Source organism: Chenopodium quinoa, unplaced genomic scaffold (assembly GCF_001683475.1).
Source record: "Chenopodium quinoa cultivar QQ74 unplaced genomic scaffold, ASM168347v1, whole genome shotgun sequence".
NCBI lineage: Eukaryota > Viridiplantae > Streptophyta > Magnoliopsida > Caryophyllales > Amaranthaceae > Chenopodium > Chenopodium quinoa.
In genome coordinates this window covers 69,979-94,170 of record NW_018744693.1, presented here as the reverse complement: position 1 = coordinate 94,170, position 24,192 = coordinate 69,979, and the positions used below count along the sequence as shown (strand labels likewise).

The 24,192-nt window shown below is 31.4% G+C and overlaps 1 protein-coding gene across 3 annotated transcripts; it reads right to left on the bottom strand.

Moving 5' to 3' along the window:
* Nucleotides 1-4,019: 4,019 nt before the first annotated feature.
* LOC110702409 (puromycin-sensitive aminopeptidase-like) lies at nt 4,020-11,947 on the bottom strand. 3 transcript variants are annotated; one of them, XM_021880110.1, is made up of 32 exons: nt 11,819-11,947; nt 10,976-11,056; nt 10,830-10,874; nt 10,578-10,718; nt 10,404-10,479; nt 10,231-10,310; nt 9,948-10,061; nt 9,785-9,859; nt 9,585-9,692; nt 9,270-9,482; nt 9,121-9,182; nt 8,981-9,008; nt 8,785-8,871; nt 8,665-8,690; nt 8,505-8,568; nt 8,331-8,411; nt 7,713-7,760; nt 7,615-7,633; nt 7,463-7,467; nt 7,352-7,363; nt 7,158-7,214; nt 6,955-7,064; nt 6,752-6,832; nt 6,471-6,654; nt 6,033-6,181; nt 5,799-5,937; nt 5,540-5,686; nt 5,357-5,438; nt 5,098-5,273; nt 4,713-4,940; nt 4,475-4,546; nt 4,020-4,392 (listed from the first exon to the last, which is right to left on the bottom strand). In XM_021880110.1, the coding sequence occupies exons 4-32, from the start codon at nt 10,638-10,640 to the stop codon at nt 4,312-4,314; spliced, it is 2,667 nt and encodes an 888-aa protein (XP_021735802.1). In that variant the 5' UTR covers nt 10,641-10,718; nt 10,830-10,874; nt 10,976-11,056; nt 11,819-11,947; the 3' UTR covers nt 4,020-4,311. The 3 variants fall into 3 exon arrangements, with proteins under 3 accessions (XP_021735802.1, XP_021735801.1, XP_021735803.1); XM_021880109.1 differs by lacking the exon at nt 11,819-11,947 and adding an exon at nt 11,326-11,647; XM_021880111.1 differs by lacking the exon at nt 11,819-11,947 and adding an exon at nt 11,566-11,583.
* Between the last annotated feature and the right edge of the window lie 12,245 nt (nt 11,948-24,192).

Genomic DNA, 24,192 nt, shown 5'->3' with positions numbered 1-24,192 from the left:
AATAATAATTTTAGTAAAAATAATTTCAGTTCAGTAGAATTCAGAAACTATAAAAAAGAAATATACTAGAAAATCAGTAAAAATAATTTCAGTTCGGCAAAGATAATTTTAGTTCAATAAAATTAATTTTCTGTTCAGCAAAAATAATTTCAGTTCAGTAAAATTATTTTCAGTTCAAAAAATTAATTTTAATTCAATAAAAATAAGGTGAAGTGAACGGGCCAGGGCCTAATTAAGAAGAATGTATAGATCAATCCATTACAAATAATAGTTTGTATATACTTATCGAAACTTCAATGAGGCAGATGTATTTGGAATAATAGATCATTTAATAAAAAATTAAATCGTGCAATACATAGGAGTTCAGGTAATTTCACATTCTTCCTCAAAAAAAAAAAAAAAAAAAAAATAATAATAATTTCACATTCAATTATGTTCGCTAGTATATTAATCACTTTATTTCTTTATTTGGTAAAGACAACTCTACTATATACGAAGTATAGAGTATTCTTTACTTTTGAACTTAAGGTTCTGTTTACATTTATTGAACTGAAGTAAACTAAACTAAATAGAGCTGAAATGAATATTTTATGAGAGAAAATAGGAGCTGAATTGTACAGGACTAAACTAAACTGATTGGAGCTGAACTGAAATTAAAGTGAAATGAACAGGTCCTTAGACTATCTTTTATTTCACTATTTAACTTATATTAACCATTTCAAACTAAAGACCGTCTAAAGGACTAATAAGGGCTTGTCATATTACTTTTTCCACTTATTTCATGTCTAATAATAAGTTCAGTTAAGTTAAGATAAGTTCAATTAAATTAAGATAAGTTTTGTTATGTTAAATTAAGTTAAGTTTAGATAAATTCAGTTCGTTTCAAGAAAAATAAATTACTGAATTGAACTGAACTGATTAGAGCTGAACTGATTGGAGTTGAATTAAAATGAAATTAAGTAAACGTGAACAGACCCTAAGTTTTAATAAATTTTGATAAATGAAAATCAGGTAGATATATATATCAATTTTAAAGGTAAAAGAATTATAATTTAATTTAATTTAATTTGTCACACACCAGTACACCACCCTCACGTTTACGCTATACATCCCAAGCCATGCATCAGTATTCAGTATGCAACTATGCATGCATCTATATATGTCGATAAGATGAATCTTCACCCAAGCAATGCTTTAGTAAGAGTACGTATTATTATTCTTTATTTTTCTTTGCAAGTTGTAAATTAAAAATTTAACAAAAGAAAGAAAAAGAAAGGTATGAACATTTTTAATTGCATAAATTATACATGATGGTTGATCCATACTAAATTACTAATAGACTATTTCCACTTAAGAGTGGGATGCATTATTATACTACTATTTATCTGTCATAGTTTGAAGATACACACTTGACTTGAGTCATTTTCATGTAGATGCTTGCTTATCCTTCCAAAGCTGCTAACAATTAATTAAATTATATACAAGTTTTTTTTTTTTTTTTTAAACAATTAAATTATATACATAGTAGTTTTAAATCTTTCAAATTCAGTATCTTACTTGTAAAAGGTTAGAACAATGTGATACCAAACTATTTTATATATCTTAGGAGGATATAAATTTAAATTTAATGCGAGGTATATATTTATTGCTTTTCTAGACATATTGCAAATTGAAAGTTCCTAAAGTGAACATAACAACAAAAACCATTTGAATTGTACATTGGGCTTTTACAATGCATAAAGAAAAAGAAGTTTATATAGGCGAATTTATTTAAGGGTAATTTCTGTAATAATTAGGTCAGGCTTGTTCTCTTCAATTTAATTTCATTTTATTTCAGTTCAGTTCAGCTCCAATCAGTTAAGTTCCTAATTTCCTTCACTCTCTCATTAACAATTCATTTCAGCTCTGTTCAATGCAGTTCAACTCCAATCAGTTCGGTTTAATTCACTTCAGCTTAGATTAGTAAATCAGAATATGTCCTTAAATGATGGATGAAGTACTAGTATCATCTGAAAATTAAAAATAATGTTTAAGGATTTTGTTTTATAGATGTTTATATTTCATAATGAGTATATCAAATCTTAAGTTAGCATGTTGAATAGTACTCACTACTCACGGAATCATGCATTATTAGTTTCACATCAAATTGATACTTAACAATAATTCAAAGATTCCTTAGTTTAATTTCGTGGTTCTTAAACGAAATTAAGAATGAGTCAAACAACCAAGTAAAAGCATGAAGAATACTGATACGGAGTAACTAACAAGTTGCATTAGATTCTCTAACAAAGAACATAATCCTTTAACTACAAGTGAAGTATAATTCGAGTAATCGTGTAATTAGTCTAATTATGAAAGGGTAATTTAGTCCAAACAAAAAATGGACCACTAATAAGAGTTTATCCCTAAGTCTAAATAAATGGGGTAGTTATGTATAGTTGCACTTTTTAATTAGTAGCTAATTAGTGATTGTTTTACCGAGGCAATTATAAAAAGAATTAAAAGAAAAAGAAAAAGAAAAAGAAAAAGAAAAGGTTGGTTTAATCAAGTGTGTGTGTGCACGTGTGGCCATCCACTTCTCGATGGCGTTTGGTGCGACGAGGTGGGTCCCACCTCTAAAAATAAACGTCACGTTTGCACGGTTGTTCATCTGCTTTCTTTTGTACAGTTGCTGATTCCTAAAAGCATAAATCAGACTTTTTTTCTTAGGTTTTTTTTACATGAAGCTTCACTTTTAAACCTTTTTTCTTTAGGGTATGTTTTTTGTTTTTAGATAATTATTGAATAATATGAAGTACTATTATTGTAAACTTTTGATGTTTGATATTTTCACTTTTAGAGGACAAACTATTTGCTAGTATACTTTGAACGGATTTAGCTGAGGGATAAGGCTTAAAATTTGTTCTTTTGAACTTATTTTAGAAACTTACATCGTATATTTATACTTACAATACTTGTCTATTGAGATAAATTAACTAAGAAAATTGCATTCTTGAATAGTATACGATAATTTTTTTTGGAAATAAATCAATTTTTTATAATAAAAGTCATCCGACATCTATAAATGAAATCTAAAATAATAAATGTATAAAATTGAAACAAATTAGGTTTCCTTCATTAAAGCTATTGTCGTAGAAAATGTCTTGCATTGTGGATTATCTCTCGCATACATCGCTGGAATTTACAGTCTAGTTTGATCTCGCACACATCACTGGAATATACTCCGTACAGCATACTGAACGATAATATGAATCTAACAAAATCTAGTTTGATTTATTTATTTATTTATTTATTGTTGTTGTTGTTGTTGTTATTATTATTATTATTATTATTAGTGGCTTAGTTCAATAATGTGGTCAAAATTAAGTTAAATTAGTATATCAAATCAAATTATACTAGACTAGGAAAAATCAAGCTAAATCATATTATATATTGCTATCAAACCAAAACACCTTATTTTGGATGAATTCGTGACGAGAATAACTCCTTAGATCTTTAACTTGTTTAGTACGAAGTACAAAATATGATATTATATTATATCATATGTCAACAGTACGTAGAAATCGTATGACAAAGAAACAATCAAAGTTATACGAAGTATAATTTTGGTAATTTTGATGTGTGTGAGTGTGTCATTATGAGATTAATGTTGTGCCTAATTGTAGCTAAATAATTTTGACTAATGATGGCATGATTTTCATTTTCATTTTCATCGTCGTCACTCTATTCAGTTGTTTGTGAAATCTCTTTTCGACCTATAATCAACACTATTTTGCTACTCCATAATAATTAGCCATCCCAACTTAGCAAAATTACCAAAATTATTAATGCACCTTGTTTGATCACTTCTTAAAACGCGTAGATAACTGTTTGGATAATAAAATTTCGAGTAATTATGTGTTGGCCATCCGAAAACAGTTGATGAACAAGACTTTTGCCATTTTTACTAGTACATGTCGTATAGCCATATTAGCCAAACATATATCAAAACCATCTACAGCAACTCCTACATTTCTATATTGGGCTCAACTCATTTTTTTTTTTTTTTTTTTGAACCGGGCTCAACTCGTTAAACTAACTAATTAAGTAATTAACTACAAGAGTAAAACCTAATCATTCCAATAGAAAGAAAAAAGTGAAATAAGAGGATATTAAACTAACATTTCCAAAATTGGAAACTGTAATGAATAAACCCCCACACTATTTTTATTTTTGTGTCCAGTTATTCTTCAGCAAGAAAAAAAATTCTATTAAAACAAAGTAACAAGTCCAATTTTGTAAAACAGGACATCAAACAGCAGTAGAACTATTTTAAGCAGCCAAACTCTTGGAAGCAATCTCGTAAACATTCTCAGACAGTCCATTAGCAGACATTATCTTCTCCAGCTGCGCCTGTAATTCAAAATGCACCACAAATCAGACCAAGGCGATAAAACACATGTACTGCAGAGCAATTTTTGCAAGAAGGCTTTACCTTAGCAAGCTTTTGACGAGTCTCATCATAACGCTTCCATCGAGAGAAAGCAGACACCATCCTTGAAGCCACCTGCAATACAAGGAGAAAAAGTTCCAAGTTAGGCTTATGGAGAATGAATCTCTGTAGCAAGTTACTTAGAAATTCTCTAATTTGTTTAGATTTATAAGTGAACCTTGATGGAGTACTTCGTGCTTCACTTAAAAATAAAGGAGAAAAAAAAATCAAGACATCTGACCTGGGGATTTATCTTGTCTAGTTGAACCACCAACTCTCCTAAGAATTGATATCCCGATCCGTCTTTTGCATGGAAATTTACAAGAGAACCACAAAATCCACCTAACAAAGAGTAAACCTTGTTTGGATTGTGAAGGTCAAATGCTGGGTGATTTAGCAGCTTCTTAACATTCTCAACATTTCCAGGAATATCTGATACTGCTTGAAGTGCAAACCATTTGTTGACAACCTTTTCCAATAAGAATATGGGGTCAGAACAAAAGGGGGTCAACAGTCAGCATTTTTGTCGCCAATTATATAAAAGTCACACATTCAACATAAGTGAATCTTCCAAATCTGACTGAGACAAAAATAATTGACAACAAAGACATATAACAGGAACTCACCAAATATTCATGCTGCCACTTGTCATAGAAGTCAGCCAGAACTTCATCATGGTATTTACCAGGATTCTGGGTAATGGCAGCCAGAGCTGCAAATTGATCAGTCATGTTTGTTGCTGCTTTGTATTCATTCAGAGCAAGCTCAGTGCATGCTGGGTCTTCAAGCGATGTAAGATATGCTGCAATAAGACCAAATGCCATAATCAGATAACCTATATAGTCATATCTCAAAGCAGAAGAAAAACATAAAGAGCAAGCCTACCAAGTGAAAGGTTCTTCAGTGCTCGTCTGGCCATATTAGTATGGTTAAACTCATATTGTTCAGAGGTCTGGTTTTCTTGGACCTGTAGAATAGTCAAAGGCAGAACAGGTCCATTAAGAGCTTCAATGCAGAAGTCCTCTACTAAAAGAATAGTCAAAAATACATAATGATTGAACGTCATACTGTGCGAAGAAAGTCAGCTTTCAGCTGCAAAGCAAGTTCCTTTCTAATGAAAGTCCGGACTGCATGAACAGCATTGGGATCCGCAACAACCATCATATCCAAGATCTCACCTTCACCAGGGAGAGTCATAGCTTTTGCGATGAATTCCTTTTTAGTGAGGAGAAAAACAGAACCAGCATCAGCAAACGTTTCTATTTTTGCAAAAGAGGAAAAATAAAAAAGACTAGACGTCATATTTTACAGTCGTAGGGACTCTTACCTTATCCAAACTTTTGTCGCAGAGAATGCTTTTGAGCCCATTAACAAATTTTGCGTCCAAATGTAAAGGCTTGTTTTGTTGGAAGTCTTCAACTAAGCTAAGCATCAATTTCCTGGCCAGGATCTGTCCAGCCTCCCAACTGTAACATGAAGAGCCAGCAGTGAAACAGAATTCATTATACCTCCAATATTAAGGTCTATAGTTAGTTACAAGCTGCATATGATAGAAACATACCGGTTAAATTCATCTGAATCATGGGCAAGAAGGAAAAAGAGGTCACTGTCAGACAGATCAGATTGGAGACGGATAGGTGCACTGAAGCCCCTTAACAAAGACGGAACTGGCTGCTCAGGTACATCAGAAAACACAAATTCTTCTTCTTTCTGCAAGGCATTCATTGACAAAGTTCAAGTAAGAAATTAAGACAATACCTATTCATCGTAATATGATTGCAGCCATTGCATACATCAGTTTACACAAACTAGACAAACAGCAAATTTTAGATAAAATCTCAGGATTCAATAGTGTTAAAAGCTAGGTACATTTCTTCCCAGTCAGCATGGAAGAAAAGCTAGGTCTTAGGTGAAAAGGCGTTATTAGAAGACAATCTTTTTTCAATTACAATTGAAAACAATAAAAATAAAAAAATCTTTCATAGAGAATCAGTCAGACCTTTGTTACTCGAAGAACAGTTGTGTACACCGGCTTCCCTTCAATAGCCAGAGACTCCAGTTTGCCATCATGATAAACAGATGACAGGGGCATGTCTTTGCCATGAGAATCCAACAAACCAGTTGCAACCGGAATGAACATGGGCTCTTTGACTGACTGGCCGGGAGTTGGTGGCAACTCTTGGCTAATAGAAGAAAGCAAAATTAAAAATAGAATCATCAGCAGGGAATCAGTGAATAAAAATGGGACATAAGAAGAAAAAAAATGATCAGAAATTGTACCTAAATTTTAAAGCAAATGTGCGCTTCTCGGCATCATAAGATGAAGTGACTTTCACAATAGGCGTCCCAGCTTGTGAGTACCTATTGTAATTGTTAAAGTAAAGGTAATTGTTAAAGTTAAGGTCATAAGTCCTCAATAACCGCCAAAAATTAAATTAAAATCAAAATCTAAGAAAATTGCTAGTGTTCAGATAGTAATTTACCAAAGCAAGAAATTTGCAAAATCTGCATCATTTGCATCCCTCATGGCAGCATAAAAATCTTCACAAGTTACAGCTTGTCCATCATGTCTCTTAAAATATAGATCCATACCCTGAAATAGATAATATATATGGTAAAAAATAACCAAAAGATGGAACTTTGATTCCCGAATATGATTGTTAATCCTCAAAGTAATCATTATTACCTTTCGGAACCCTTGGCTCCCAAGCAAGGTTTTATACATCCTGACTACTTCTGCTCCCTGTCAAGCATGGAAAGGGCAAATTCAATTTATATATAAGTATATAACCAAACTTACATCTATGATGATTAAACAAATTTCTTTCAGCTTTGTGCATCACTGTCTCATGAGAGGCTTTTGACAAAATTAACTCGCACCTTTTCATACACCTGCAGTTATAAACCAAGACTAGATGAGACCTCTCAAAATATGTCAGAAATAGAGGAGCTAATGACAGCTGAAATTTGTGTAAATATGTCAAGTCCTACCGTTACTGCATTTTTCATCAGATCCCGAATACCAGAGCATATATGAATAGTACCATGATTTTAAAAAAAAAAAGTCAGTAAAATAATTAACAAAAAAGAGCAATTGAAGTAACACAAGGAAGAATAATACAACTAGACGCATGAGCTCTTGCCTGTATAGAAGTTGTCCATCTGCAAAGAAGAGAGAAGGCATCAGACATCAAAGCACTCTAATAAGAACCAAGGGAGAAAAAGGTGAAACAATGCCTACCTTAATGTAGGAATGTGGTCGCACAGGATGAGCCATAGGACCTGAATCCTGAGACATGAAAGATACAACACTTTAAGATGGTGTTAATTACATTTATTGTCAAAACAACGAAGTATCTGAAAACTGTAATAGACTGATATTCCTCGGTCTAATAATAGTAAATTAAAGAGAAAGATTAGTTCTTTAATTAGCTAATTAATCTGATTTTTTGGTAAGTTAGTTTATACAGAAAAAATAAGAAAGATGGAAGCTTTACTATTGATTGGTAATGGTGGAAGGATTACAAAGGATAAATTAATAGCTTAATGCTATTACTCTCAAATCTCAATAGTGAGTTGAGCTCACAACTCTCCAAAAGTGACTTTAGGTCACAAATCTCAACAAGTTTCATCCAATTTTTGCCTACCCATTTCTTTCCCTTACCTCCCTATTTATACTAAGGACTATTAACCCTGATAAACTAATATTACTAGAATACCTATACTACCCCTCCAGGTTAGTCTATGACAAAAACCCAAAAGGAATTAATAATAGGATGGTTGCCAATGGAGGTGTGACTAAAATATTGAAAGCATGACATCAAACAAGAATCCAAAACAAAGTTGTAAACCAAGTAACCTGAGGATATTGATAGTTTCGAAGCTTTGAGACATCAGCAATCCGCTTTACAGGGCGGCTTCCCATATCAGATGAAAATTCCTAAAAGAGGAAAATTATTTTATGAGACGATCAATAAATAACTTTACTGCTTTCTGGTGAAGAACACTACTTTTGATCCATAAAGGACAGTACCTGATCACGGAAGACAGTTAGTCCTTCCTTCAGGCTGAGCTGGAACCAGTCTCGGCATGTAACTCTGCGGCAGCATGCATGTCAGAGACTAACAAGAGTGCAAGCGCCAGACAAAAATGCAAATTAAATGCAAGACTTTTCAATATAAGATATAGCTTACCTATTTCCAGTCCAATTGTGGAAGTACTGAGACAATAGTGAAGACAAAGCAGCATAAATCAGTGCAAGCTAATACAGAGACTAAGGCAGTAATTACTAATGTAGCCCAGAGGAAGCATACCTCATGACCAATAACACCTAAAATTGCAGCGTAATCTGCATCAGAAGCAGTTTCTGGAGTTGCCAAAACAAGTTTAGAGTTGAAAATCTGCCAAAAAAAAAAAGAAAAAAAAGACCATAGTGAATCTCAAATCTCATAATTGTTTCCATAACAATGACAATCACTAGACATAAGCTAAAGCCTTCTAGAAACATACATTTAAACTCTTGTTTTCCATGGCTCCCCTGCCAAGACATAAAATATGTTTTGAGTCAAATATTCCAAAAACAATAATTAGGCCATCTAAGACAGTATATTTTAATAGATCCAATGTTATTCTTAAAGAAAGAATCTCACATATTGAAGTCTGGAACAGCAACGATATTAAACAGATCCAAATCATATTCCAAACCAAAAACCTGAAGATAAACAACAAGCGGAAATCTCAGTTCTAAAAATAACCGAGAGCATTCAAAAGATGAATTTGTAAGAATTTAAGAACTGACATCCTCATCCCACTTCATGGATTGCTTAAGAGAATACATGGCATGTGCTGTTTTACGCAAGTCCTCAGGGGGAGTCCAGATCCTGAGAGTAACATTACGGCCAGAACGAGTAACAAATGTGTCATCTCTGCTCTCCAGTGGACCAGCAACCAGGGCAAACAAATATGATGGCTTTTTGAATGGATCCTCCCAAATGGAAAAATGCTTGCCATCCTGTGATAAGCAACTTGTGATTAACATTCCATTATATGCTAATACTGATATTGAAGCATAGAAATCTAAAGATCACATCAATGCTGGACATCTTTAGCTCACCTCAATGTCCCCTTGACCTACTAGATTTCCATTGGACAACAAGACTGGATACTTGGTTTTATCAGCTTCTATGCGAACTGTATATTTTGCCATTATATCCGGGTGATCCTGGCACCATAACAAAGACATGCACTCAGATTAGATAGACGACTAGAAACCATCCCTTTAAAACATGATATCCAACAAGCAACTAAAAAAACCTGAAAGAAAGTTATTTTGCGGAAACCCTCTGCTTCGCACTGGGTACAGAAATTTCCAGAAGACTTGTACAGACCCTGTAATGAAGAATAGGTAATAAGTGATATGGATGACAAACCATTAATAGCAAAAGGTGCACTTTTCAAAATTAAAAAGCAGTCTCACCTCTAAAGATGTGTTGTTTTGAGGGTATATCTCAGTAACAATTTCTAATGTGAATTTACCAGTTGGTGGTGATGAAAGAGTAAGATGGCGTGAATCCACAAGAAAATCTCCCTCCTGAAAAAGAAAATGCACGTAATCTCAAAACCAGACACTTTGGCCATGACAACTTGGAAATCACAACTCAATGCAAGCATATAAGATATCACAAGAGATCAGAAAATATACATGTATAACTAAGTAAGAAAATGAAGTCAAAACTTCAAAGCAAAAAAATATAACATACATTTAGCTCTTTCCCGTCAACCTTGACTGAGATTAGCTTCAAATCCGAACCATCCAAGACTAAAGGAGAAGAGGCAGAAGCTGAAGAAGAGACATAAAAGCCAAAAATGAGTGAATCTTTAACTAAGTAACATAGTGAAAAACAGAAGGCAACTAGGTATAAATGTATAATACCATCATCGGCAGGGACGACAGCTATTTTTGAGAAGACATGGGTCTTATCTTCATCCAACAAAAATTTCAAATCCACCTGCACCAACATGAACGAGTCAAAAAATCAATCAAAACCAATAGTGCATTATTAGCCCATATACATCTAGCCTAAGGGAGAAAAACATAAGCACATACAGTATCAAAATAGTAAGCAGGCTTCTTGTAATCTTTCAGAAAAATTTCTTTTGGAGCCTCCATGTTCAATTCTTCAGCTTGCTTTGACGATGGTGCAGTTGCAACCGAACAGATTAGCCTTTTATTGACTTCCTGACTCCTCTGAGGCAAGAGTACACAACATCAGAATGTAAAGGACAAAACAGCACATCAGAACAAAAGAGGGTAAATTCATATACACCGAAAATTTTCAAACAAATTCAGATTACTTACATATAGAGAAGGATATGAGAAACTGTAATTCCTTCGCAAGCTCGTCTAAAAACGAATCAGAATCAAATTCAGTAAAGCATTACCACATTGAACATAAATCAAATCACAAGAGCAACACAATATCAGCAATGTAAAACTAAACAAACCTCTAAACTAAAAAACTGTCTATATCTTGTGAGGCTCCTAACCGGACGATGAATGCAACTGGCTCGACACACAGCCTGACGCTGCATCACCATAAACAGCATAAACCATCAATTGGGTATTCAGTCATAAATTTACAGCAATAACCAACAAAAAATCATTCATTTTTTGTTTAACTTACAATGCAAAAACCGAAATTTAACCAAACATGCAATCAATTCATCAACTCTAATAATACTATCAACTGTATAATTATCATTCTATCCTACCAATTTTGAAGTAAAAATTAATCAGAAAAAAAAAAATTCAAATCAGACAAATTAAAAGATAAGAAATAGGATGAGATAATCACAGGAGAAGATGAAACCAATCCCAGAAAATTGGTCTTCGTTAAAACAGGACCTTTGCATGGTAATACCAATCGAGCCATTTGACTGAAAAAATTCCACAACTCAACAAAAAAAATTCCAAATTTTCTGGGAAAACTTCAAATTTATGAAATGAATTGCTCGAATTCAAATTCAGATTAGTCCGAATCTAATAGGCTCCTAATTAAACAACGAATTGGGTATTCTACAGATTAAAAAAATACCCAGATTGGTAAAACCCAGAAAATAGACTCATAAACCCCAGATCAGTGACTGCCAAAGAAAGTTGAGTAGAAATGATAACGTTGTTATATGGGCAAAAACCCTGTTTTTTATTTAAAATTTGATAATTTGGATAATTCAAATTAATGGACTAGAAAATATATATAAAAAAAAAAAAAAAAAAAAAAATTATAAACGAAAATTATAAAGGTTGATGTGATTGAAACTAGAGTGAATAAAGTCGATAGGATTTACCTTTAATCGCTGATGAAGTGATGGGAAGAACACAAGAATTTTGATCGAAACTAATGAGAGAGATCTATGAGAAAATAGAGCTTAGTATTTATAATTATGATAAAGATCGATAATTGATTTTAATTATATTAAAATAATTATATTAATTAATCAATCAATTACAACGTAATATATTTTTTTTAGATAAAACGACCAATATTATTGGGCGAGCTTTTTAAGGTTTTGCTGTAGTTAGCGGTCCTTTTTCTGTTTTTTTATTTGTGTTTTTATTTTTATTTTTTATTTTTTTTTAGTGTACAACTAAAAGAAGTATCTTGTTGCCGTTTGAATTGGGCTTATGTATGGGTTATTTATTGGGTATTATTTGGCCCAGATTTTACTTTGTTGGACTTGGGTATTAAATGATGAATCTGACCAAAAATTTGGATTTTGAACCTGAAAATCTGAAATTATATTTGGATAACTGAACCCGTAAAAAATGAATCAAATCTAACGTACTCAAATAAACTACTGTACTTCCTCTAATTTGGCCTTGTCTCGTAAAACAAATATGGAGTAAAATGGAAGAATTGAAAATACGTGGGAGTTCAAAAGTGAAAGGTTTGTTTAAAAAAATATGGAGAATTTGTTTCATTGTTTGGTGGACTATAAAAAATTAATGTTTATAAAAGTAAATGGTTATAAGAGTTGAATTGCCAAGCTTCTCTATCAATATAAATTGTTATCTATACCGGGTGCATCGTATAACCAACTAACACAATATCATTTTTGCTCTTCATTTGATGATTAAAATGAATAGCAATCACCAAAATGAGAATACAATACTTATTGCCTTATTGGTGTACCGTGCACCTAAGTATAAATAATAATATAACAAATCTCCAATGATTTGGAAGCCATGTGCAAACTGCTAATTACAAAATAGGCCTCTAAAATTTACTCCTTTCTTTTTTTTTTTTTTTAATTCACCACTTCCTTTTTTTTTTTTTTTTTTTTTTTTTTGAAAATAGGGTGTTTTTTTTTTTTTTATAATGCATCACTTCTACAATTTTCAAAATTTAATGCTTATATGTAGCCTTAAAGGCTATGTGTACCATTTTCATATTTAGAATATAACATTAAAGTACAAAATAATTCATACTTCTTCCGTTCTTTTTTACTTGACCCGCTTTGACTTTTACACTATTCACCACATCTCCTTTGATCGTCTTTTGTGAATGAAATGTAAGGAAAAATATATTCATATGATATCTTTTTAATTCGTCTCAATAAGTACTATCGTAATATACAACTTTTATAATTTTTATTTATGAAGAATTAAAGTTATTGATCGCTAAAGTTTTGCATTGTCAAGCGTGATAAAAGAAACAGGTCACGTAAAAAAGAACAGAGGAAGTATTAGTTTACCTTATTTAAAAATTAGATTTTTATTTTGGAAGAACATAAGTCATAATGCATGATTCAAGATAAGGATTTCCTTAGTTAGAGCCATGTCATCAATCCACAACCAATTAATTCCAAAAAAAATTAAGTTAAAAATTGAACATATTTGGGTAGATCTTTTTAAAACACTCAAAATAATATATGGGACTAATATTATGAAACAGAGAGAGTATTAATAACAACTTTCTTAATTTTGGGCCCTAATTCTTACTTGAGACCTTGTTCTAAAGCTCGAAGAAATTAAAACCATGTAGTAGACGGGCCTGATTCCTTAGTAACTCAAAATTCCTATGATTTGCGAATTCTTTCTTATGACTTGTGTTGTTGACATGAGAACTGAGACTTTATATACATAATATCGCAAAAATAGGTGGTGGCTTATATTAGCTTTTTTATATGTGAATGGGCACATCGTGTCACTAGTCACCATGGGGTTACTCGATTAGTGTTATATGGTTACTTTGTTAGGATTTCAGGGCTATTATTTAGTAATATAGGGTTACTCTGTTAGTGTTATTGTAGGAATTACTCCCTTTTCATAATGCTTGACACATTTCTCATTTTCGTCCGTCCCACAATACTTGACACGTTACCAAATACGAAATGGGACCACTAATAAAAAAATATATACTCCCTCCATGTTTTTTTTAAGTGTTACAGTTTGACCGACACATAGTTTTAGGTAATTTAATTGACTTAAATAAAATAAGGGGTCGTTTGGTTGGGGGTAATCAGCAAAGGGAATGGGAATCAACTGGCCCGATTCCCTTTGTTGATGTTTGTTTTACACTTTTAATCATTCCCTTTACCCTTCTCATTACCCCAAATCCTTCCAACTCCATTCCCCACCCCCTTGACTTTCCCATTCCCTTTCCCTACCTACTTTCACGCCACCACATCACCTCCTTCACACCTACCAACACCACCAGAAAACCAGCCCAGACCTCCACCGCCCCTACCCTGATCACCGCCTAGCCTAACCCGACCACCGCTGCACCTCCCCCGACCACCACTGCACCCCCCCCCCCCCGCAAAAACCATCCCTAGCCCTGGCTAGGGTTTCGAGGATGGTGGGAGGGCCAGGCGACGATTTTGGGGGAGAGGGAGATCGGGGCTAGGGCTGGTTTTTTCGGGGGAGGGGAGAATGGGGCTGACGCGACGAGGGGAGGGGGAGGTGCGGCGAAGGGCGGCGAGTGGTGGAGGAGGTGCGACGGTGGTTGGAAATAGTGGGAAGTGAAAAATTGATGAAATGTGTGGTGGTTGTGGTGGTAGTGGTATGGTGGGGGAATGATTCCCTTTGTTTTAAAAACAAACAACAAAGCAAAAATAGGGTATTTTCATTCCATTCTTCTCCTTTACCTTTGTTAGTTCATTCCATTTCGATTCCCTCATGCGAACCAAATAGCCCCTAAGAGGTTAGTGGGGTAATTGGAGTATTAAAAAATTGTAAAAGAAAAATAGTGGGGTTAATAGTTTATTGAAAGGTAATGATTGTGAGAGGAAAGATGTAACACCCCGTCCTTTTGGAACTGGAAGCGTTAGCGGAATTACGCTTGAACGGGAGGCTACTTAACTTCGATTAGAAAAGTCAAGCTTAACCTAGGTCTAAAAGTCAAATTTAACTTATTCACACATCCAAATTAAGTTGTTTAAGCTAAGCGCAAACTATGTGAACAAAAGAAAATAGCAAACAAACTTTAACATGGGCAAATCAATTACATTCAAAAGCCAAGGGCAGAACAACCCTTATCGGCCAAACTAGACTAAATTCAAAATAATTAAACAGTCAATTAACAACAAAGGCATACAAGCCTAAAAGTTAGGTTCTAAACTCTTAATCCCCAACCCAGCGTCACAGATATCAAATAGACAAATGAAACCTGCAAATTATAACAACGTTCCACAATCAGTGGGGAGCAACTAGCAGTTCTCCCTCAAATCAGAAATAAAAGATCTTAGACTTAAATTAACAGAAAGAAAACATAACCACAATCAACTTGAAAACTCAAATGAAATCACTTAAAACCATCAAACCATACAAACAATGAAATATTTCAAAATAAACTTAAAACAGAAATATCAATATTAAATCACTCAATTTCAATCATAATAATATATAGACTTCAAATAAGTAATAATTTAATAATATAAATATTTCAAACCCAAAACCTTCAAAACAGTAGAACTGGCATGGAGGGAACGCTAGTGGCCTCGCAATCCACTTCTTAAGGTTTGTCAGGACGAACCCTCGGTCATCTCGCAGAGGCCGTGTCTAAGATTGGCCAACTCCCAGTTATGGGTAGATGCCTATAAGGTCTTACACACCCCTGGACGACAACAATTAACCCAGGTTGAGCTACCTAAGACTCGCAATCCAGGTAGTTAGCATGTTCATTAACCATCGGGAAGCAACTCGGCCTCACACCCGACTATGGCCCCACACACAATTCAAAAATCACTTAAAATAGATAATACAATATATTTCACTTGGAAATCTGCAGAGAAGCCAAAAAATGGTCTTACACTCAATTCAAACTGCATAAGAAAATCATATTTCTTAAATTCAATTGAAACTCCCTTTCAAAACACACTTCAACTTAATAAAACACGAAAGGTATCGTCTGAGTTTGGGAATATAATTAATTATCGAAATTCAACAATTAAGTGCATTCACAACTCTTGGCGAAGTGATGCTAAAGACAGTGTTATCCTTCTCTAAAGCATTACGACGTCGACAATACAATTACAACCCACACATATTCAAACACACATAGAAATATTTCACTTTAGGGGTTTATAATACCCAAAAATTCACACATCACTTATTAACATATAAATTCAACTAACATATAATAGTTATAATAAAAATCCCATAAATTCATTTTATTAAACAACAAATCCAAACTAGAATTTCATAAAACAACCAAAACAGGACAGCAACAAGTAACTCCGAAAATCATCATAAAAACCCAACCAAACATGCTTAAAATGCAAAATAAAAATTAAGGCATATACATACACTCATTAGGCATCATATAAAACCATTCCGGACTTAAAATTCAAAAGAGAACATGCCAAATTAAAGTCATATTTACAGCAGCCCCTACACTAATGTACAGCAGTACCAATTATACCAAATCACCCAAAAACCCACCTTAAACATGAAACTAAGCTTAGCCCATTTTAGTACACACTCTAAAAACACAATAGGCCATATTAGACATGCATTTGCGCTTAGAAATCAAGGAATACACAATTGAAAATCACCATCCTTCACACACCTAGCAGATTAGGGGCAGCAGCTATGTTGCACTAATTTAGGCACTTTAAACTATCTTAAATTATATAAAACCATGCTATATCAATTAAGGGAATATCCTAACATGATGCTAATTCAAATTTGGCAATAAAATCAATCAAGATAATTAATTTAAGACCTAAGAAGATATACTAAACATGCTGTCAGCAATCCAAGAGTTTAGAATATACATGCTCATAAAAAGATAGAATTTTGCATATAAACATGGAATTTCGCTATGGTATAAACTCCAAAATAATCCTAACATGATAACCTAGAAGATATATTCAATTGGTCACAAATATAAGATATATACATGCTCATAAGCTCTATCTAACATCACGTTCATATTCTCGTTGGCAGCACAGCTTGTCTCACAGAATCAGTCATTTGGTGGCCTTAAACACCTCCGAATTTTACCCATAATATATCAAATCGTTGGTAAAACAATCCTCTACAATAATATAAAATAAAATCATTGAATTCATGGCTCATTCACGACTAATAACCACTGCAGAAACTACAGTCTTATACACACATAATCAGATTACATAATCAGTTTTTTAAGTACCCACAAGTCATCACAAAACCTAATATAATCATAAAAAATATCATACACCTATAGAGATTGATTGTAAGATAATTCAAGCATGAAAAACATGATTCAAGCACCCAAAATCCCTTAATTGTACACGAGATTTTGACATACATATCAAGAACGAAAATCAACAAATCAATCTAACCCTAACATGATTTCTACCTATCAATTCAACCCTAAAACCTAGCATTTCTAATCTAAGGGAAGAAAGGCTAGTTACCTTGATGTATAAGCCACTAAAACAAGAAGAAAAGGATAGCACTACCAAGCACAAACAGCAACAACAAAACGCACAAACACCCACCCAAGCAACCCTCTTGGAGCCCTTAAAGTTCTTCGGTTTTGACACTTTGAAAGAGGAGGAAATTTGACCACGAATTGGAGTTTGATGAAGCAGAAAATTAGGCTTAGATTTCCCCCTTGATTTTCCTTTGAAACTCACGAAAAAGATGAAGAGAGAGGAGAGTATATGAAGCGTTTTTTTGGTGAAGAAAAAGTGATGAAGCTAGCATATAATGTACACGTAAAAAAAAAAGGAAGGAGAAGTGGAGAAGTTGGGCAGCCAAAATTAGGTGTTATTACAATTGATTAGAGGAGGTTACTTAGGGTAAAATGATCAGCCACTAATCCCTCAAAGCTGCTGCAAAATCAGCCTAAAATAGGCTCAAATGAAGCTCACAAACAAGCCTCATAATACATCGGTTAAAGGTTCTTTTTTTTGGGCTTGATTGAATAATTAGTTGAGGCTTAAAAATGGGATAAGGAAAGCTAATAAAAAAAAGTCTATATCAATCTATTTAGTCATGAAAGTGTTAAGGCGATACCCGACTAATAAACAAAGTCTAGTTGGCCTGAAACTAGACTAGGAAAGGGATGTAACGAGAAGCGATTTGAAAGTATGTTTTTACAATAAAAAAAATAAAAAAAAAAACAATAATATAGATTACATTATTGAAAACTCAATAATAATATAAATAGTAATTACAATAATAATAATGAAAACAATAATTTAAATCACGAAACAAAAATATATATAAAGTTCATATTTTACAAAAAAAGCAATATAAAGAGGCGATATACGAAACCAATAATATTATTAATTTATAATGACCCAATTAATAAAAGGAAATTATAATGAGTTTTATAAATATAAATTAAAGAATAGTTTGTAAACAATATCAATTCGATAATCAAGTCAACGGAATCACCCAATACAACTTTATACATCGATATTGATACGATTGAACGTAAAACATCTTTAAAATCATAGAATCATTTTATACCTATCAAATTGGCACTTCAGTCAAGGAATCGCCCATGATGACCCGTATCAATTGTGATAAGTTAAATATTGAAATTACATAAATTTTTTTTAGAAACACTTACTGAATTGATGCTTAAGCTTAAGGAATCACCCTTTAAAGCTAATATCAATTCAGATAAGTCAAATACAGTTTGAAATGATTAAAACTCAAATATAGAACCCTTTTAAATAATAACTTTCAAACGTCTTGTCAAAATATTATAATTAGGGTTTCAAAAGCTTGGGATTACCCTTATATTAAAATAACGAAATCAACATTTCAATTTAGAAATTGATATTTAAATTAGAAATTAGGTTTACTAGGTTTAAATGCACATAAAATAATGGTTCAAAAATACGGGGTGTTACAAAAGAAATAGGCCATGTTTGGTAATTGGTTTTTTAATGGCTTTTTGGTTAGCTTTTGGCTTTTGGCTTTTTTATTAGGTGGTCAAACAGCCAAAAAATGTGTTTGGTAATTGGCTTTTTAGTCAGCGAAAAAGATGGATTTTAAGCCAAAATGAAAAAAGTTGCTTTGAGTAGCTTTTTTGTTGGCTTTTGGCTTGTTGGCCCATAAATTATCTAATAAACAGCCAACAACCAACAATTAATTTACCAAACACTTTTATAAACAGTCAGCTTAAACATCCAATTTCAAAAGTCATTGGCCCTGTTTGGCAATTGGCTGTTGGTTGTTGGTTGTCGGCTGGTTTGACTGGCTGTTTAGAGCTTTTGAGTTGGTTGTTTGACTAGAGTTGTAGTGTTTGGTAAATTGACTGTTGGGTGCTAGCTGTTGTTAAACAATATCGACACTAATGAACTAATATAGTACTTTAATATTAATTAAAATAATAAATTATTGGTAATAATAATTGTAAATTAATTATTAATTATTAATTATTTAAAATAAGTTTACAATAATTTTATAATAATTAGTTATAATTCAAATTAATTATTGGTTATTAATTAACAATAACTCTATATAAGTTATAAATTGATAATTATCAATAGTAATATACTATAAATTACTAATATTACTCCATTTTAATATTAATTATTAAAAACTAATTATTCAATAATAATAATAATAATAATTCATTATTAATTATTAAATACTAATTATTAATTATTAAATACTAATTATTAATTATTAAATACTAATTATTAATTATTAATTACTAATTATTAATTATTAATTATTAATAATTATTAATTATTAATTATTAATTATTAATTATTAATTATTAATTATTAATTATTAATTATTTTTTTTTTTTATTTTATTATTATTAATTATTAATTATTAATTATTAATTATTAATTATTAATTATTAATTATTAATTATTAATTATTAATTATTAATTATTAATTATTAATTATTAATTATTAATTATTAATTATTAATTATTAATTATTAATTATTAATTATTAATTATTAATTATTAATTATTAATTATTAATTATTAATTATTAATTATTAATTATTAATTATTAATTATTAATTATTAATTATTAATTATTAATTATTAATTATTAATTATTAATTATTAATTATTAATTATTAATTATTAATTATTAATTATTAATTATTAATTATTAATTATTAATTATTAATTATTAATTATTAATTATTAATTATTAATTATTAATTATTAATTATTAATTATTAATTATTAATTATTAATTATTAATTATTAATTATTAATTATTAATTATTAATTATTAATTATTAATTATTAATTATTAATTATTAATTATTAATTATTAATTATTAATTATTAATTATTAATTATTAATTATTAATTATTAATTATTAATTATTAATTATTAATTATTAATTATTAATTATTAATTATTAATTATTAATTATTAATTATTAATTATTAATTATTAATTATTAATTATTAATTATTAATTATTAATTATTAATTATTAATTATTAATTATTAATTATTAATTATTAATTATTAATTATTAATTATTAATTATTAATTATTAATTATTAATTATTAATTATTAATTATTAATTATTAATTATTAATTATTAATTATTAATTATTAATTATTAATTATTAATTATTAATTATTAATTATTAATTATTAATTATTAATTATTAATTATTAATTATTAATTATTAATTATTAATTATTAATTATTAATTATTAATTATTAATTATTAATTATTAATTATTAATTATTAATTAATTATTAGTTATTAATTATTAGTTATTAGTTATTAATTATTAATTATTAATTATTAATTATTAATTATTAGTTATTAATTATTAGTTATTAATTATTAGTTATTAGTTATTAATTATTAATTATTAATTATTAATTATTATTAATCAAAAGCTAATTATGTCAACAAGCCAAAAGACATTAACCAAAAGCTGATCCAATTAGCTTTTGGCTTTTGGCTTAAAAGCCAGCTTTTCAACCAGTTAAAAAAGCCACTAACCAAACATGTTTTTTGGTTGTTTGACCAACTTGAACAAGCTAAAAGCCAGCTGAAAAGCTGGTTTCCAAACACCCCCATTATATACAGTCAAACATTCCATCTGGTCAAACAAGTCAAGTGAACCAGCCAACAGCCAACCGGCAACAGCCATTTGCCAAACAAGGCCATAATAAAAAAAATAGTAGCGGGTTTGTGTGGGGACTATGAGAGGAAAGAGAAATAATATTTTAATGTATCTTTTTGCCAAAAAAGAATGTAACACTTATTAAAACACGGCCGAATTTGGTAAGTGTAACACTTATTAAAAGTTTAAAACACAGAGGGAGTATATGTTTTTCTACATTTTCTCTCTCCTCACCTACTTCACTCCTACCCCACTTGTTGTTTTCTTATAATATTTTCTCTCTCCTCATCTACCTCACTCCTACCCCACTTGTTGCTTTCTTATAGTTTTATACAAATCTTTTATACAATAAACAAATGTTTGAAATAGACCTACTTATACTTTTCTTAAACTACATATAAGGGAGTATTTTTTTATAGGAAAATGACCTTGTTATATGAGGATTACTCATAACTATAATAAGGGTTACTCTTTCTATATAATATTGTATGAGTTACATTTTCAATGTTACGGATGTTACTCCATTTTTTACAAGCGATCACACGATGAACCGCATACAAATACATTGTAATGCTTATCATAACCAAAATTTATTGATTTGTTTTACTTCCTCTATCACTTATTTTTTGCCTCATTTGACTTTGCACGGTCTCCAAGACCCGTCTTAGAACGTCTATAACTTTATTTTCATACATGTAAAAATTATAATATATGATATTAAGAAAATATAGGAAAAAAATATATGCAGCCCTAAGAGTTGCATATAAGAAGCTAAAAATAGAAAGAGAAACAATGAATAAACATTTATTACACCGATTTACTCGTGAATTGTCGATAAATTCCCAACTTAATTTTAAAAAAGAAAGTGTAATAAATGCTTATATGCAAAGCATCCCTAAGGGCTGCATATAGCATTACCCTAAAATATATAATAAGACGAATCTAACAAAATTTCACATGACTATATTCTCTCTTGTAACGGAAATGTATAGTTAGAGTTTTCTAAATTCACCCTAAAAATGAAAATAGGACAAAAATAAAGGAACGGAGGTCGGAGGGAGTACCTTTTTTTTTGGGTTTTTCTACACAGTACCCTTGAGGTATTCACTTTTCTAAGCTGTGCCCACCCATTTTCAAAATTCCACGCTGTAACCCGAAATTACCTTTAGTGTGTACGATGTAACCCTCCACTAATCCTAAAGTTAACACCGTTAACTTTTGCTAAAAAATCTGTTAAAAAAATTAAAAATAAACCCCTTACTCCTCCAAACCCACCCACCACCAACCCCTCTCTCCTCCAAACCCAGCGAACCACCCGGCGAACCCCACCCCAGCCATCGGACTTCACCCAAGCCACCGTACCCACCATACGAACCGCACCCATCCCACAAATCGCACCCAACAACTACCGCGCCTAGCAAACCACCGCACCTAGCCACTAAATGTGCCGCGCACCACCGTCGTTCCTTAGCTTGGAAAAATTTCGACCAAAATTAAATGCATATTCATGCAAATTTTAATTGGAACAACAATTAAAACAAGTTTTGTGTATTTAATCTCAAACTAATAAACCAAAATTGATGAATTTAACAATGAAAATCAAATTGGGGAAAAAAATTAGGGTTTTCTATTGTTTCGAACCAAATCTTTAATTTCAAAACGAAAACAACAATTAACAACTTAATTTTGCAATCCGAATCCGGCGAAACTAAAGCCCTAAACTAATTTGTTGAAATTTTCAACAAATTTTCGAACAAAATTCCTCCATTCTTGCGAACACTTTCTTTGATGTAGGTGAGGCGATATGCGATGATGGGGTTGTTGGTGTATGGTGGTTGTTGGTGTGTGGCGGTTTCTAGGTGTGGTGGTTGCTGGTACGGTGGTTGCTAGGTATGGTGGTTGCTGGGTGCGGTGGTTGCTGAGTGCGATGGTTGCTAGGTGTGGATAAATAAAACTAACGGAATTGGCAAACGGCGACTTAGCGGAAGGCTACAGTGTAGACACTAAATGTACCTTGAGGGTACAGTGTAGAATTTTGAAATTTGGTGGACACACCTCGGAAAAGTCAATACCACAGGGGCACTGTGTAGAAAAACCCCCTTTTTTTTAATAAGTACTAAGCTTTATATGAAGAATTGAAATTAAAAATTGTTTTAAGGTATGAACATATGAATATGAAGTCTAGTTTGGAATTATTTATTTGTTTCCTTGGCCTCAAAAAATTTATTTATTTACTTAAATTGTTAGGTTGTAACCCGACATGCATTCAATATCTCATTCAATCCAAAGTAAAACCCCCTACTCGCTCTCTTAACCCCACCAATGTGTCTGCATCACACATACCTTCGCTTGACTTTTAGCCAACTGTCAATTCTTGATTGGACTGTTCCAATGCCGGAGATAGTGACTAGCCACGAAAATTAATAATGCACCTAATTAATCTACTCGTAATTCTTCCTCAAGTTTAGCCACAAACTAGATTTTTATACTTAAAATCTAGGCTTAATTCAATATTCTACTCAATGGAAATACATAATTCCATTTGTCAACATCTTTAATTTTTTTAACACACTATTTACAAAATTTTATTTTGACTATTATTTACTCCGGTATAATATAGTATATAAGGGAAAAAAAAATCTTTATAAATCATACATGTATAATTTTTACAAATTTTAGATACATTATTGGATAATAAAGTTTTAGCGTTTAAAAAATAAAAATAAAAAACTCAAAGTTTTACATTAAGAAATATGAATATGTGAAGTATTAAGATTGTTAACAGACTAAGGGCATGTTTTCATTGACTGAATTCAGCTGAACTGAACTGAGCTGAGCTGAACTAAACTGAATATTTTATAAGAGAGAAAAATCATGCTGAACCGAACGGAACTGAACTGAACTGAGCTGAGCTAAGCTGAACTGAACTGAACTAAACTGAGCTGAGCTGAACTGTACTGAACTGAATTACAACGTAAGAGAACACGCCCTAACTCAACCAAAAGATTAAGCTAATGGCTGAAGTGTAGGAATATATTTACCTTTGTGTTACGTTGGTTTTAATACCAAGTTAAAAGACCCTTTCAATTAAAAGATTAAGTTGATGGTTAAAGCCTAGGAATTGAATATGTTTTATATTTACTCC